Source organism: Perca fluviatilis, chromosome 6, assembly GCF_010015445.1.
Source record: "Perca fluviatilis chromosome 6, GENO_Pfluv_1.0, whole genome shotgun sequence".
Lineage (NCBI taxonomy): Eukaryota > Metazoa > Chordata > Actinopteri > Perciformes > Percidae > Perca > Perca fluviatilis.
In genome coordinates this window covers 34316141-34331430 of record NC_053117.1, presented here as the reverse complement: position 1 = coordinate 34331430, position 15290 = coordinate 34316141, and the positions used below count along the sequence as shown (strand labels likewise).

The 15290-nt window shown below is 39.5% G+C and overlaps 1 protein-coding gene across 1 annotated transcript; it reads right to left on the bottom strand.

Annotated features, from left to right (window-relative positions):
• Positions 1–505: 505 nt before the first annotated feature.
• On the bottom strand, positions 506–15125 carry LOC120560629 (outer dense fiber protein 2-like). The gene is made up of 17 exons (XM_039803311.1): positions 14436–15125; positions 13447–13542; positions 12470–12609; positions 11602–11731; positions 11370–11501; positions 11202–11276; positions 11042–11113; positions 10764–10880; positions 9882–10079; positions 9241–9350; positions 7546–7681; positions 7214–7324; positions 4391–4654; positions 2213–2313; positions 1960–2122; positions 854–979; positions 506–774 (listed from the first exon to the last, which is right to left on the bottom strand). Exons 1-17 carry the CDS (start codon positions 14532–14534, stop codon positions 628–630), a joined length of 2217 nt encoding a protein of 738 aa, XP_039659245.1. The 5' UTR covers positions 14535–15125; the 3' UTR covers positions 506–627.
• Positions 15126–15290: the final 165 nt, after the last annotated feature.

The window sequence follows — 15290 nt, the reverse complement described above, 5'->3', positions numbered from 1 at the left end:
TTTAAACAAGATTGTGTTGCATCAAATGTACACCAAGTTAAGGAACAGCCCCGAGAGATTTATAAAATAGCCTAATTTATTTCTTACGTTGTTTTAATGTTTACGAACGAGCAAGATTATCTTGAATTACTAAAATTCTTAATGGGGTTTGGCATAATTTAGCAAAATATATTTAGGTAATCTCTAAAAGGAGTTGACTTCTGATATTTATAATTTATTTATATATATATATATATATATATATATATATATATGTGTATGTATACATCTACATACATACATATACATCTATATACATACATATATATAAAAATGTTATTTAGGGAATTTAAAATGGGGTGTTAATTATGTGTTCTGTCAGAACAAAATCTACACAGCGGTGCTTGAAAGTAATGTAAAATTTAAAATAAATGCAATCAGAATTAAGAATTGTGCAGAAAGTCATTGATTCAAAAGAAGATAAATACATTTCAGGCAACTCTAATGTGAGCATTTCTTTTTAAAACATTTTTATTCATTTCATAGATAGTATAAAACTCTCAAGTCAAAAATAGCAGTCGATAAATGTCATTTTGGTCTACCACAATGATTTTGGGAATGGATGAATGCTGGCCAGTTTTTTTGCAGTCAGCTTGCAAGCAAAGAGTCACCAAACACGTTTCCATAAGAGGTTTTGAGAAAATTTATATAGTTCTGCAGACTACGGTTTGTAGAGTCCGACTGCTCCAGTCTGTCCTTCATGTTCTGCAGCTGACTCTGGAAACGACGCTCCATCTGAAGGAAAACAGAAACAACACATGAGAACCAACAGTTTGTATGTTCAACATGAAAATCCACGGACATCATGACGTACCTCCTCCTTGCTTCGCTGTAGCTGACTCTGCTCTGTTTTGGCTCGGCTCAGCTGGCTCTGCAGGTCCAAGGCTTTAGACTGAGACGCTCTCTCTTTGGCCAAAACCCTCTGCATGCTGGTGTCCACCTGCAGAAAGGAAAACATGTTGGGTTCAAGTTTTCCTCACAATGGACTGCTATATTCCAGTATTAACCCAAAAATTACACTCAGAATAGTTCATGTAAACAGCATTTTCTGATAACCTTAGTTGAACAACATCGCAGTCAGTGTCTGAGTGTTAATCACTGCTCATGCACACACATTCACTCTCCCTTATGAGGGGAGGGGCTTAGGAGACCATTTTGGCCTTTAGCAGAAAGGGAGAAGGGACTGAGAAGTTGTTGATGTTCAAATTTTTTGGCTAAGTCCTGGATCTTCGCAATCCTACCTTACGGCACCTTTAAGTTTATAGATGAATATATTATTTATCATTCTTCTTTTAGATTCATTATTGAGGGGCACTGTATACATGTTGTTTTTTTTTACTTCTGGGTTGGTACTTAGAGCTGCATTTCTTGTCTGAAAATTGCAAGAAAATGTTATTTAAAGAGTTAAAGAGAATGATATATCCTGAGTTTTTCTGTCCAGCTCTTGGGGATTTGAGGAAACCTTTTCGGTTGTGCTGTTGTGTGTCAGTACTCTTAAATTCGCTGCTTATTCCAACACCAGCTTGGAATGAATTAGATCAAATTATTGCAGTCCATCAAAACACAATAGTTGAAGACCTTTTGTAGTATCGCTAAAACTTTCATCAGTGCACTTTTGGTTCACAGCCGGCCTTGTCTTTTGTCTGCAATATAAAAAAGTTTTGCTTCCACAGTACTCTCAAAAAATTTTCAAAAAATTTTTTTTATTATATTCCCAAAAAAAAAAAAAAAACCAAAAAAAAAAAAAAAGGGGTGGTCAAATGGCGGGGACTCTAACAGGTGACAAGAGTCCACACTTGTGTAAATAGCCAAAATGCACTGCCACTCTGCGACTCTTATATTGAATTGAGGTTAAAGTTGTTATGTGGTGTGTTGTTGTCTGTACACTGATGGACAGCCGACTATACAGCAGTTTCAGACCTGTCTGTGTGCGTCATCCAGAGTTTGTTGCAGCTGTCTGGACAGGACGCTGCACTCGCGGGTCTTCTCCTCCAGCTGCTGCTGAATGCTGCGGATACTGGCGTCCTTTAAGGGGAGAGCCTGAGACATCTCTTTGTTTTCGACCTTCACGTCCTCCAGCCTCCTGCAACAAGCAACACAGAAAGTCTGCAATCGTGGTAGCTTCAAAATGTATTCATTTATTTTTAAAAGCTAGTTCTGTGAGTGTCTGTACCTCTCGAAGTTGTGAATCTTCTCTTTGAGAACGTTGTTCTCCTCCTGCAGCAGCAGGTTCCTCTGCTGAAACGTCTCCAGCTGAGTGCCTTGCTGTTCCACCTGTGAAGAAACACAATTAACTATCATGAGAGAAAACCACCTCCATGGGGGGTCCTGGTGGCCTATAGGGGTCTCCATCTCTGGCCATATAATAGAAATGTCCCAAGTTTGAGTCCAACCGGGAACCAGGGGTGGGAACCTTCACTGGTGTCATGATTCGATTAAGATTATCCTGTCAATGATTTGAATCGATTCGATATCACGATGCATCACGATGCCTCACCTCCTCAATATTATTATATATTGCTACACGTGGTTTTCATCAACAAATTCAAGCATTCAGATATATATGAACTCCCCTTTTTATTGCATCTGCTCTTAAAAAAAGACACTTCCTGAAAGTAGCATCATTAGGCAATAATCGATTATGGTCTGTCACTGTATCGATGCAGAATCATCCAGGTCTGCATTGCGATGCATCGATTAATTTCAACATGCTTACCAGGAACCTTTCCATTTTCTATCACCTCTATACAGTCGGCTTTGAAATAAAGACAAAATACCCCAAAACATAGAAAAAACAAGAAATCCTCTTCCATTGATTCTGCATTATTATATACAATCAAGGGACAAACAACTGACTAAGCACTTATTTTTTCCTATTATTACACACAATCTTTCTGTTTACTCATGTATGTGTAATAATAAAAGAAAAAGCTTTCATTTGTTTGTTTTTTAATGTGAATATATATATATATATATATATATATATATATAAAAACAAAACAAATGTAAGCCTCTGTCCAAACATCATGCTTAGTGAGTCATGGGATTTTTTACTCTGCTAAAGACATGCTTTATATTGAAATGTCAGTAGTTAAACCTTATTAAGAAACTCTATAACTGTGGGCTCTAGACCTCATCTCTCCAGATCCTGTGACTTTAGTTTAAAGTGCTCATATTATGCTTTTTGGCTTTTCCCCTTTCCTTTATTGTGTTATATATCTTTTTGTGAACGTTATAGGTTTACAAAGTGAAGGAGCCCAAAGTCCCCCCCAAAGGGACTTACCATCTCCAACAGAAAACACTGTTCACCAACTGCTCCAAACAGCTCTACTGTAGTCCAGCCTTTACTTCAGAGACCAACGTGGGACACTTTGTAACACACGTTATAATGCTCGCCTAGCTGCTAGCGTGGCACGCCCTCATACTCTCCTTCTGACTGGCTAGTAGTCTTTACCTAGGTACTGTACATGAGTGACTCCCAACAAAGATGGTACAGAAGTGTGATGCCTCACTCTGTAGCTAAAACAGAGAGCTCAACACACAGGGTGAAAAGAGGAGCTGCAGCAATGTGCAGTACAACAAATATATGGTGTTTTCTGAAAATGAAACCACATAAACCTATTCTGATATAACCTCTAAATACAATTATGAACCTGAAAATGAGCATAATATGAGCACTTTAAAACAAACCTTCATGATTGCACCTATTTTGTCCCTCCAACTATCAAAGCTGTAACATATCTCACCGGCTGTTTTACGTGTCCTTCACACCAAAAAAAAGCGATCCGGCAATACCCTGCGGCGGGGGAGAGTGTTCTTATACCCCCCTAACAAAGCAGTAGGCTGTATATTTTACAATTACTGTTTTTTGTCAGATGGTTACAGATTTTGACGTTTTCCAACCGCACTTGAATGCAGCTTTATTTCACAGGAGAGAGCGTAAGAAAAGAGACGAGCGAGACATAGCGAGTGCTTTGTTGTTGCAAAAAAAACTAAACATTCAGCTGTTACACAAACTCCCGGGATGTTCAGTGCTTGGGTTTCGTTTTTTAACCTTCATAGTGTTTTAAAACTTTCTTGTGGCAGCAATAGAGGCAGTGATGTTTCTGGTTTCCTCTACGGGATTCTCGTCTGATCGCCTGTTATGTGATTGACCACTGCAGCGTGATGTGGGGTTGCTCCAAAAGTTGAGTCGGTCTCAACTTCTCGCCGCAGGCCCGCTGCAGTTTTTTTTGAGTGTCCACCCTGCGGCAATCCCAGCCACAGCCTAAACGCACTACCCCCATTCAAAACGAACGGAAAGACCTACGTTTTTGCCGAACTGTCGGACGGCTGACGCAGCGTTAAGTACCTTGTGTCTGACTTCAGAGAGGGCGGCATTGTGCTCCATGTTCCTCCTCTCGTGGGCGTCGGCCTCCTGCTGGGCGTCTCTGAGCTGCTGCTCCGTCCTCCTCAGTCTGTCGGGCAGCGTCTCTAGCTCTCTGAGCCGGCCCAGCAGCTGCCTCCTCACCTGCTCCGTCTCCCTCTCCAGGCTCGCCTTCACCTCCCGCGCCTCCTTCTGTGTCATCTCCAGCTTCAGGCAGCACTCCTCCGATTCCAGACGAACCTGCTGGACCTGCACAGAGAAGTCACAGTAAACTTCAACACTTTCTGGTATCTGAAGAGTTTCCATGAGATTAGATCGTATGTGTTCTTGATGTGACTGAGGTTAAAAGGAACACGCCGACTTATTTGGACTTTAGCGTATTCACCGTATCCCCCAGAGTTAGATAGGTCCATACCAGGGGCGGATCTACAGGGGGGCAAGGGGGGGCAGCTGCCCCCCCACTGTAGGGCCTTGCCCCCCCAGCTGCCCCCCTAACTTTGGCATTCAAAAAACTTTGCTTGTAAAAACAAACTGCCACTATGTGCACAGGCTTCTTAAAACATTGAAACAAACAATTAATTTATATTAATTCATAATAAATAATAATTGTAGATGTAATCTTAGCCCCCTGCCCCTCAAATACTTAGCTACGTCCCTGCATCAAACGTGCAGAGCGCCGTTCGCACATTCAGGCTTGCACAGAGCGAGCTCTGCTGCGGGTGGGGGCCCTGCATCCCGGCAAAGACTGGAGCGACTGAGCTGCCCCCCCTCCCCGAGCCTCTCAAAGTGAAGTCTGTTTCCCAGGTGAAGTTAAAACACACGTTTCATCTAAAGTTAAATTTGTAATAATTATAATGTCTGCTAAAGTATCAACAACAGCGCGTCTGTTAGCCAAAAGTCAAATTGCTCCCTCGTGGGTTGTAAGCGCATTCTGCTGTTTGATTAGTTTGATTTCAGTAAAGACAAGAAGAGCATAATACAGAATATTACAAACTGGCATGTTTGAATTCATAACGTTTACAGAGGGTCGCCGTTTCGGTGGCGTTACGTTACAACACACTACACAGTGCTTGCTGAGACCGATCATTTGTATATGATTAGTTAAGGAGTAGGCTACTATAAAATCCACTTCCTCTCACATATCACGACAATACGGATGCACAAATTAAACCAGGCAACATACTTTACTGTCAAACTGGGAAAACAACAAATACAACGGGATTAAGAAGGCTAGTCTAAACATAACTGATGTGTGCATGTAATAAATCTCGTCTGATGTTATGTTTTTAGGCTACTTATTAGCTACAGGGCCATACAGTGTAATGTAATACAATAATAACAAGAGCTTTTCACATCTTGACTTTTGCAGGCCAGAGTAGCTGGAGATATTAGCTGAAGCCTAAAAGTGGGGATATTGCCTGCCAAGAAAATCCTGAGTAGTGCACAGGAGGAAGAGGAGGAGGGAAATGAAGAAGGAGAAGACAGTAAACTGGAGAGACCAGGCAGGTCAGAGCAGGAGAAGACCACAGAAGGAGATGCAGAAATGAGTGAAAGAGAAGGGGAAAAGGAAGAATTGACAGTGAGGGATGAAGAGGAGGCTGCAGGTTCAGAGAGAGGGACAGAGGCAGAGAGTGATCAGGAGGATGAAGATGACAGAGAGGAAGAGGAGGCTGCAGTAACCCCTGGACCATATGGTTGGTTTATATTCTCCTTACATATAAATTGCAGTACAGTAACATAACATGTCCTGTGACATGATGTGTTTTCAGTTTTTGGCTATTTCCATTCTGTTGTATATGTTATAGGGTTAGATATGTAAATATTTACATATACAACAACAGTTCACTCTTCTCAAGACACTTTACAGATAGAGTAGGTCTAGACCACACTCTTTAAGTTACAATGACCCAACAATTCTCCCAAGAGCAAGCATTTGGTGCAACAGAAACATCAGACATATCCAGGGTCTTGGTGGTCGCTGGTTACATACAGATGGATACAGATATAGAGAATTATGATTCATAATAATGGTAATTATAGTAACAAAAAAGATAATGGAACTATGAATAGAAATAATAGTTGTAGCAGTTTAGGGCGTAGCAGTTTAGGGCATAGCAGGGCATTGCGGGGCGTAGTAGGGCATATCAGTTTATGTATGAGGGTTTCCATGTACCGTCTTCCCCTGCCACCCTACCAAGATCTCTTGCTACCCCTTTGCCCCCCCATGTAAAATTTTCTAGATCCGCCACTGGTCCATACATACCCTTCTCATCTCCGTGCGTGTCGTAACTCTGTCTGATTCACCCACCGCTAGCCTAGCTTAGCACAGATCCTGGAGGTAACCGGCTCCATCTAGCCTACTGCTCCCAATAAGTGACAAAATATTGCCAACGTGTTCCTATTTACATGTTGTGATTTGTATAGTCACAGCGTGTACAAATAACCAGGTCACATGAGACACAGCCATCTTCTAACCGTATACATATTGGGAACTATATTCTCAGAAGGCGATACACACGGAGATGAGAAGCGTATGAATGGACTTCTCTAACTCTGGGGGATACGGTGAATAAGCTAAAGTCCCAATAAGTCGTCGTATTCCTTTAATATTTGTTGCAACAGAAAATGTGTCACAAGTATAAACAATTTCCAAACATCATACATCCACTTTGCAAGCACACAGTGGTGGAAGAAGTATTAGGATCCTTTACTTAAGTAAAGATGTGAAAATACTCCACTTCAAGTAAAAGTCCTTCATTCAAAACCTTACTTAAGTAAAAGTATGTAAGTATTAGCAGCTAAATGTACCTTCTTCTTGTATTTATCTATCAGGTTTTCGTGCTTTTTTAATGACGATTTCAGCCGACGGGCTTCAGACTGCAGACTGCTGAGCTTCTCCTCAGATGATGTCAGCTGACCCTAAATATGACACAGAAATTGTGGAACAGTAGAAGAAGAAGTTGTCAAAAGGGAGATATTTAAACATTAGTTTATGGCACACTTTTGCAAGGAGATTCCTCGTAAGAGCTGCAAAATAAATAATAAAAAACACATTTTTACAATAGTTTAAGTGATGATGATTCAGGATTGTACTTCAGATTTGAAGTACTCAAATGTGCTGTAGATCTTTCTGAAGGTACCGTGAGTCTTTGGTTGTCCAGCTTGATGGAGGCGTTCTCAGCGCTGAGACGACGAAGCTGATCCCTGAGCTCCTCCCTCTCAGTCAGACTCCTCTCCTCCGCTGCATGTCGCTGAGAGTTCAGCTCCGTCAGCTCACTGGGATGGAAGCATGTACGTGAAGCTTGTGTCAGGTTGTCATCGCAGTCCCCATAGTTATATATTTTCAAAATTCATAAAGAATATACCTTCATGTGCCTTTTTCTAGACCGTTTAACGGAAAACTTTTCAAATGTGATGACATTTAAAATTAGTTTTCTTTGAAAATCACAGTACATTTCCCACTACTGCACAGGGCTTGACGTTAAGCTTTTTCTGCCACTTGCCCTTTGTCTGAGATGACTTGTCCGAAATGGAAAAAATTCAAAAATAAATAAAATCAACAGGAATTTGGACAATTATTAAAATGTATTAACGTTCAAAACATACAATTAAACAGGTAGCAATTACATTGCTGGACTGATTCTAAATTATTTCTTCAATTACCGGAGGAACTGGCTTTTTGCCTTTTGCTGTTATCATGAGCCTCTACATTGTTGTTGTCAATGTAGCCGACAAGGAGGATGTGCTGATATAAGATCATCAACACGGGTATTAATAAAGCCTTTATCTATCCGTAGTTGTTCTGGCAATTTTAATGTTGCTATCTTATTTATTATTTCTTGTATATGTCTTGTATTTTCGGTATGTGTGTGAGTGAGTATGTCCTTCTAACAGAGAAATTTCCCAATTTTGGATTAATAAAATCTATCTATCCATCCATCTATCCAGAATGACAACATATTATGTGGCAAATGAGGGGCTGTATTTTTTAACCACTTCATGACTAATACAATTAAATGACACAAGTAGGCACTTGTGAGGTTGCTGTACCTAGTACATTTTCCAACTAGCCACTGCCAGCTCAACAAGCAGCTATAGCTGATATAAACTCAGAAAATGTCAGAAAAGGAAATATTCTTCAGAATCAGACTTACCCATCATACACCCATTTCCCTTATTAAACAGAAAAATACAATCGTACACCTTCTGAATTCAAGCTTCTCTCTTTCACCAAACTTAAAGCTATAGGGAGTAGTTTTTGTCTCCCCAATGAGAAATTAAGTAATGACAACAAAACTGTCGTCCACGTGATACAAGCCTTCAGTGATCACGCACCCCCCCTCTACCCAGTTGCTAGTAGCCAAGGAGGACAGGAGGATTAAAAAAACATGATGGACTCTTCAGAAGAGGTAATTATCGTCACTTGAGTTTCTCCGCGAGAAAGTCACCGGACGCCACAATCTTCTGAACATAGTCATACTGAGAAACACAGAGAGAGTTGTGTGGAGCTGATAGTCTTAATTAGCTTTGTAGCAACTCATTTGGCAATGGTTTGAATGTAATGGACGTTCATTAATATCAAAAAGTTACACATTAAAGCTTTAAGTAAAAAATGTAATAAATTATTGCATGCATTTTCTCCTAACTCAATAATAAACTGGTGCAGAGGCAGCATTATATTTGATTTTTCTCACATCATAATTTTGTATAAAAAACTAAATCTAAATGATATCATGAAAAAGCCTCCAAAAATCTATTCAATGTGTTTTGGGCCTAACTGCTGTGCACCTCATGATGTTTTACAGAAACTAAGTGTGTGTCTCACATGTACTCACAGTTTGAGAGCAGAAATGTCCTGTTCCAGCTGAGCTTTAGCGGTTGCCTCTTTAGAGTGGCGGAAGCACCAGTCACTGGATGTGGACAGAGCTTGAGCCATCTGGGATTCCTTGAACAAAATAACGTTGTCTAATAATCATTTAGCCTTTTCCAGTTATTTCACACCCGGAACACACTTAGAATGTGCTGTTACAGTGTAATGTTGCTGAGACTCCTGACAAAAGCAGGTATGATTTGCAAGAAAAGATTCACAGTAAAGTCAAACTCAACAAGTGAGAAAAAGCATTTAAAGTGAAGATAGGCGACGGCAGCCTGTCCTCGCCTTAGAATTTGGTGTTTGTGTGTTTCACTGGAATATTGCTACTGAACCAAGAGGCTGGCTGAACTTGCTTTGAACTTGATTTGCATAAAAGCTTTTGATTAGACAAGACACCGCCACCAGTGAGAAAACTCATTTATATGCAGGATACAGAACAGAAACCACTGTGGATCATCCTAAGGAACTGGGACTTTGTAGAAAGACATGTTGCTTTGTGCACCTCCAACTTATAACTTATAGGACTCATCTCTGCCCACCACTCTGATGTTCTGTGCTTTTCAGACATTGTGGTATGGATCTGCGATACCTCGAAATACTGACCTTCTCCTGCAGTTTTGCCGCGAGCTGCCTGGCGGACTCTTCAGCTCGCTCGGCCTGCTGGGTAAGCAGGGCCAGGGCCTCCTGGTCTTGCCGCCCCTGCTCCTCCTCCTCCTCCTCCCTCCGCTGCCTCAGAGTCTGCAGCTCCTTCTGTAGAGCCTGCAGCTCCTGCTGCTGCTGCTCGTGGCTCTGCTGCATCTTCTGCTCCACACACACACACACACACACACACACAGAAGGAAATGGAAGAAATCACACATCCAGTGTCAATGGTGGAATGTAACTAAATACATTTAATCAAGTACTGTACTTTAGCACAGATTTTAGGTACTTGTACTTGAGTATTTTCTTTAATGCCACTTTCTAGTTCTGTTCTGCGTCATTTCAGAGGGAAATATTGGAATTTTTACTTCACTAATTATTTGACAGCTTAAGTTACTTTACAAATTAAGATTTTTGCACAAAAAACATACAGAGCTTCTAATATGACTCTAGGTCATCAGAGTCATGTCTTCTGCAAATCTGCGCTACAAACCCTTCAAGACTAAGGGAATGAGTGTTTTCTAATTAGAGCAGAGAAATATGACCAAAGTATAAAACCATCACCAAATAGAAAATATCATTAGTGTATCATTAAGCTGGATACTGATTTATTGACACTGATTGGTCAGGTAGATAGCAAAAGAACAACTTTTTTTTTTTTTTAGATACATTTTTTATTATTTTTATCTTTTTGAACATACAAACACAACTGAACAAAATCAGAAATCCTCTCCCACCACAAGAACAACGTTTTTATCCCTGAGAATTGTCGATGTGTGTTTGACCGATGAAAACAACCGTTCCACATGTGACAGTTCAAGTGTGTGTTTTATCCTCACAGACCTGAATCTGAGCAGCCAGATGGACCTTTTCAGCTTCTGCTCTGTTCAACTCAGATTCCAGATGGCCGTGGGTCGACTGCAGGACTCTTGAAAGCTCCTCCGTCGTCTTTGCGTTGTCCTGCCGTGACAGAAAAAAGCAGAGGGTGAGGGCGAGTTTCTATTTGTGAACACATCAACCGTAGAAAGGTGTGTAAAAGATACCAACGTTTTCTACCGAGCTACGACAGAATACTGTACTTTTTTCGTGAACCAGCACAAATCTAATGGTAAGTTTCAAACCTTTTCGAAGTCCAAATGCTCAGCAAGCTTAGACGCCTCTTTCTCCTTGTTGGTGAGTTTGGCCATAAGTCGCTGTAAGAGAAGAAGAAACATCTCCTCAGGTGTCTGGTGGCTGATGATAACGTACAACACTGCATGTGACCGGGTGACCATTACTCACAATGTTCTCTGCTTCACTGTCAGTCAATCTCTTCTTTAAGGCATCTTTCTGTTCTGACCACACCAGTGATTCTCTCTGTAGATACAACAACACACAGCATGCAAATCATAGTCAGAAGAGAATTATTGACATTTGACTCTCCTTGAATTTTTCTTCTACTTCCTGTACCTCATATTCACTCCGCTCTCTGAGGAGCTCTCGAAGGCCGCGATTCGTGTTGTCAAACATCTCGATCTTCTCTAGCAACAACTCCTGCTGCCGTCGCAGTGAAGCTGTGTGTAATTTCGACAGCCGCTTGTCCTAAAAAGTAAACAAATGAAGAGAAACATGATCATGTACAGCAAAAGAGTGTCCTCCATTCATTCATTCTTCCTTCCTTCATCTAGCCTTCTAGATTTACCTTAGCGAGGCTGTCGACAGTTTCCTTCAGAGCTGTCAGCTGATTAGTTACTGCTACGCCGTCGATTTCTGCTTCTACAAGCACCCTCAGGAGCATGTCTGTCTCCCTGTGTTGACCACTAGAATCCGACCTGTTAACAGGAGGGGGGAAAAATCGAACTGAAATAAGATAAGATAAGCCTTTATTGATCCCCAGAGAGGAAATTCAGTTGTGTGCAGTTAAATAGGAAAGTAAAAAAATATAAATTACTAGGAGGTATATAAAACTAGAATAACAACAGAAGTAAAAAATAGAAACTATAGAAGATTGATTGCAGACGAAGTTGTGAGGTAAAGTGATGTAACCAGCGTACCCAGAATAATATATAATGTGATCATAGGCCTGCATTTTATTTTGTGAGGTTAAGGTGCAGCAGAAAGGCATCTCATCCATAAAAAAAAAAGTCGCCATTTCATCAGCATTTATGACGATGAGTGTAAACCCACTGTAACTTGTTAAATTTACCAAATTTGACTGTAGTTTTTTTCTGGTCTTTTTTTGCCAACTCAGTCAATACAAAAGTCTGCGTTTATGTCTCATCTCCCAGCAGACCTCTCCTTGTTTGATGTAAAATGTCAGAGAAAAATGGCGACCCGGGAGAGAAGGGGGACTGACAACAACAAAGCTGTCTGCTGCTAAAAGTATCTGGAAGGATTTATCTCATTGTCTACATTTGGACAGTTATAGTATCCACCAAAAGAAGAAACATCATCGCAAAATGTCCCCAGAAATGAAAAGTACCCAACTTTCATTTGTTTTGAACACAATCAAAGGGGGTTTGAATTTGTACAAAGCTTTGTTATTTTTCAGCTGCTGAAGAGGCTCTTACTTCTTTAAATGACGAATGCTCTCTTGCTCTCTGAGGAGGAAACTGAGGTTTTTGGATACTGCAGCGAGCTCTTCTTCCTGCTCCTCTTCATCATGCTGTTGTCTGAATCCCCTTTCTGCTCGGTGCTCCAGTCTGCTTCTCTGGACATAAGACACAAACAAACACACACATTTACTACAGGGCTGTACAATAAACAATAAATATCTGTATATACATACATATATACTATATATATATACATACATATATACTATATATATATATATATATATATATATATACACATATATATATATAACATATATATATATATATATACACATATATATATACATATATATACACATATATATATATATATATACATACATATATACATATATATACACATATATATATATATATATACATATATACATATATATATATATATATATATATATATATATATATATATATATATATATTCTGAAAATATTTTCTTTAAGGAAAAGATATTCAAGCTCCAAAGTATTCGGTGCTGTCTTATTTCCTGCTGCACGTCAGTGAATATCTTCCATTGTATCCAATCTGAGCAAATTCAGAGTTTCATGTTTGAAACATGTTTATATGCTTATTACTTGCAAAATAATACAACTAAAGCACTGCAACAGCATTCAGTGCCTGAGGTATCCATCATCAGTCAATCGTACTCCTTGGCTTCTCACAGGGGTTACATTTCTACTCTGCATGTTGCCGTTTCAAATGAATAATCGCACAAAGTTAAAAGCAGTTATGACAGCTTTGAATAAACAGCAGCTAACTTCAGTCCTTAGTAAACAAGCCATGAACCTGTCTGACCTGTTGGGGGTGAATTTCCCTTTCTCTCTCCAATTGTATTCATTTTCCAGCATGTTGTTTATTATATTGGGTCTGGTTGAAAGCATTGCAGTGAGAAATAAACACTATAAAAAGACATGAAACTTGTCTGAGCCCACATCTCTTCTGCAGGACAGCCTTCCTGGAGGAATCCACGGCGTCCGGATCTTTGGCCTCCCTCCATTTCCCCTCACCTGGGCATCTTTTGCCCTATTCTGCAGAAAGAAACGAGATTCCATTCCACAAATAAAACACATACGATTTTATAAAAAATTAATAATATTTAAAAACGAATAATTGTGTCTATTTAATTATAAACTCTGTAAAAGGTATGTTAAAGGGGAAACATTACAAGGTACTGTAAAGAAACCAACACATCAGGCAGGTGATGAATTTCAAGTGGTGGAAAGTAACCGAGTACATTTATTCAAGTACTGTACTTAAGTAAAATGTTTAGGTACTTGTACTTTACTGGAGTATTTCAATTTTCTGCTACTTTATACATCTACTCCACTACATCTCAAAGGGAAATATTGTACTTTTTACTCCACTACATTTGACAACTTTAGTTACTTCAGATTAATAATACAAAATGTAATAAACAAATGAATCATGATGTAATATATTAAGGTAAAACTTTATTGATTTCTGGGAGGAATTCACAATCTACCCAGCAGTATAAAAAGTAATATCATTTTTACCCGCTGCAACATTAAAGTGATTATACATGAATCCATCAATAGTATATTTACATTAGTCTGAAATGGACCACTCTGCACATGAATTCTTTTTTACTTTTGGTACTTTAAGTAGGCCTATCTTCTGATGCCAATACTTTAGTACTCCTACTGAAGTAAAACATTTGATGGCAGGACTTGTACTTGTATACACTGTGGTATTGCTTACTTTTACTTGAGTACACAAACTGAGTAGTTCCTCCACCACTGTGAATTTCACATGTAAGCTACAAAATACAAACTAATGCACTAGCTATGCATTTGGGATATTTAAACTTAGATCCTAATGCATATAGCAGCGTTCAAATAGTGATCTAGATAGCTATGTAAACGTAAACTGTATTTCCAGGTTCATAAACCAGTATAATAACCTGTGGGGTCTGGCTGGGACTCCTCCTCATATGAACATGTACAGGTGTGGTCTCCGGTACATGGACGTGAACCGGCGGCGGTGAATCCCGGGTTTTCATTCTTTCGAGACGTTACACACAACATTCAGACTGCGTTTGGGATCAACTAAGACCCAAACAAACTCATATTTAAAAAAGCTAAAACGGTAGTTAATTATTACCGTGCTAAGTTAGCTTCATGTTTTCCAGATAGCTAAATCTCGACGTTTGTCTCAGTTTTTCTTTTTGTGGAGAGGACGGTTGTTTGGATCGACAAACGACCGCTCTGATTGGCTTGTTTGCAATATCTCGCTCTGTGATTGGTGGAAGCATGTTTACGATAAGCGTTGTCCGTGGTAACCACTGAAAGTAACGGATGATGTTTAAACTGTTAAAACACATCTCCCTATAAACTACTATCTAATATTTTATTCAACGATCTGTTTTTGTCTTACTCTCACTCTTTCTTATAAAATATATTTAAAAATATTCCAAAGAGCTTGAAATACAATCCAAAATGGTGGTGGAATAAAACAAAAATCCATAGCAAAAATCCCAGGATGGCGAAAGAGACATGAGCCGCCCTACTGTCCCTCTAAATTGCTACAATTCGCTGCCTGTAAGCCAATCAGAAGTAGAGTAAGGTAAAGTAGGGCGGGACATGCCTTCGCCATCCTGAGAAAGAATACTATCGTACACTACAATTTAAATGCAGCTAATATTCAAATAAAATAACTTTCTATTAAATTGAAAAATAGTTTAACCGTTATGTGGCTGTAAATAGAAATGTTCACAGTAGAGCAATGAAACAGTTGACGTAAGAAATGGTTGAGATCA

Coding starts and splice junctions, on each gene's coding strand:
- LOC120560629 (XM_039803311.1), bottom strand. CDS start 14,534: ATGAAAACCCGGGATTCACCGCCGCCGGTTCACGTCCATGTACCGGAG. Junction 10,080..10,763: donor ATCTGGCTGCTCAGATTCAG/GTCTGTGAGGAT, acceptor TGTGTGGAGCAG/AAGATGCAGCAGAGCCACGA. Junction 4,655..7,213: donor TAGATAAATACAAGAAGAAG/GTACATTTAGCT, acceptor TTCTCTGTGCAG/GTCCAGCAGGTTCGTCTGGA.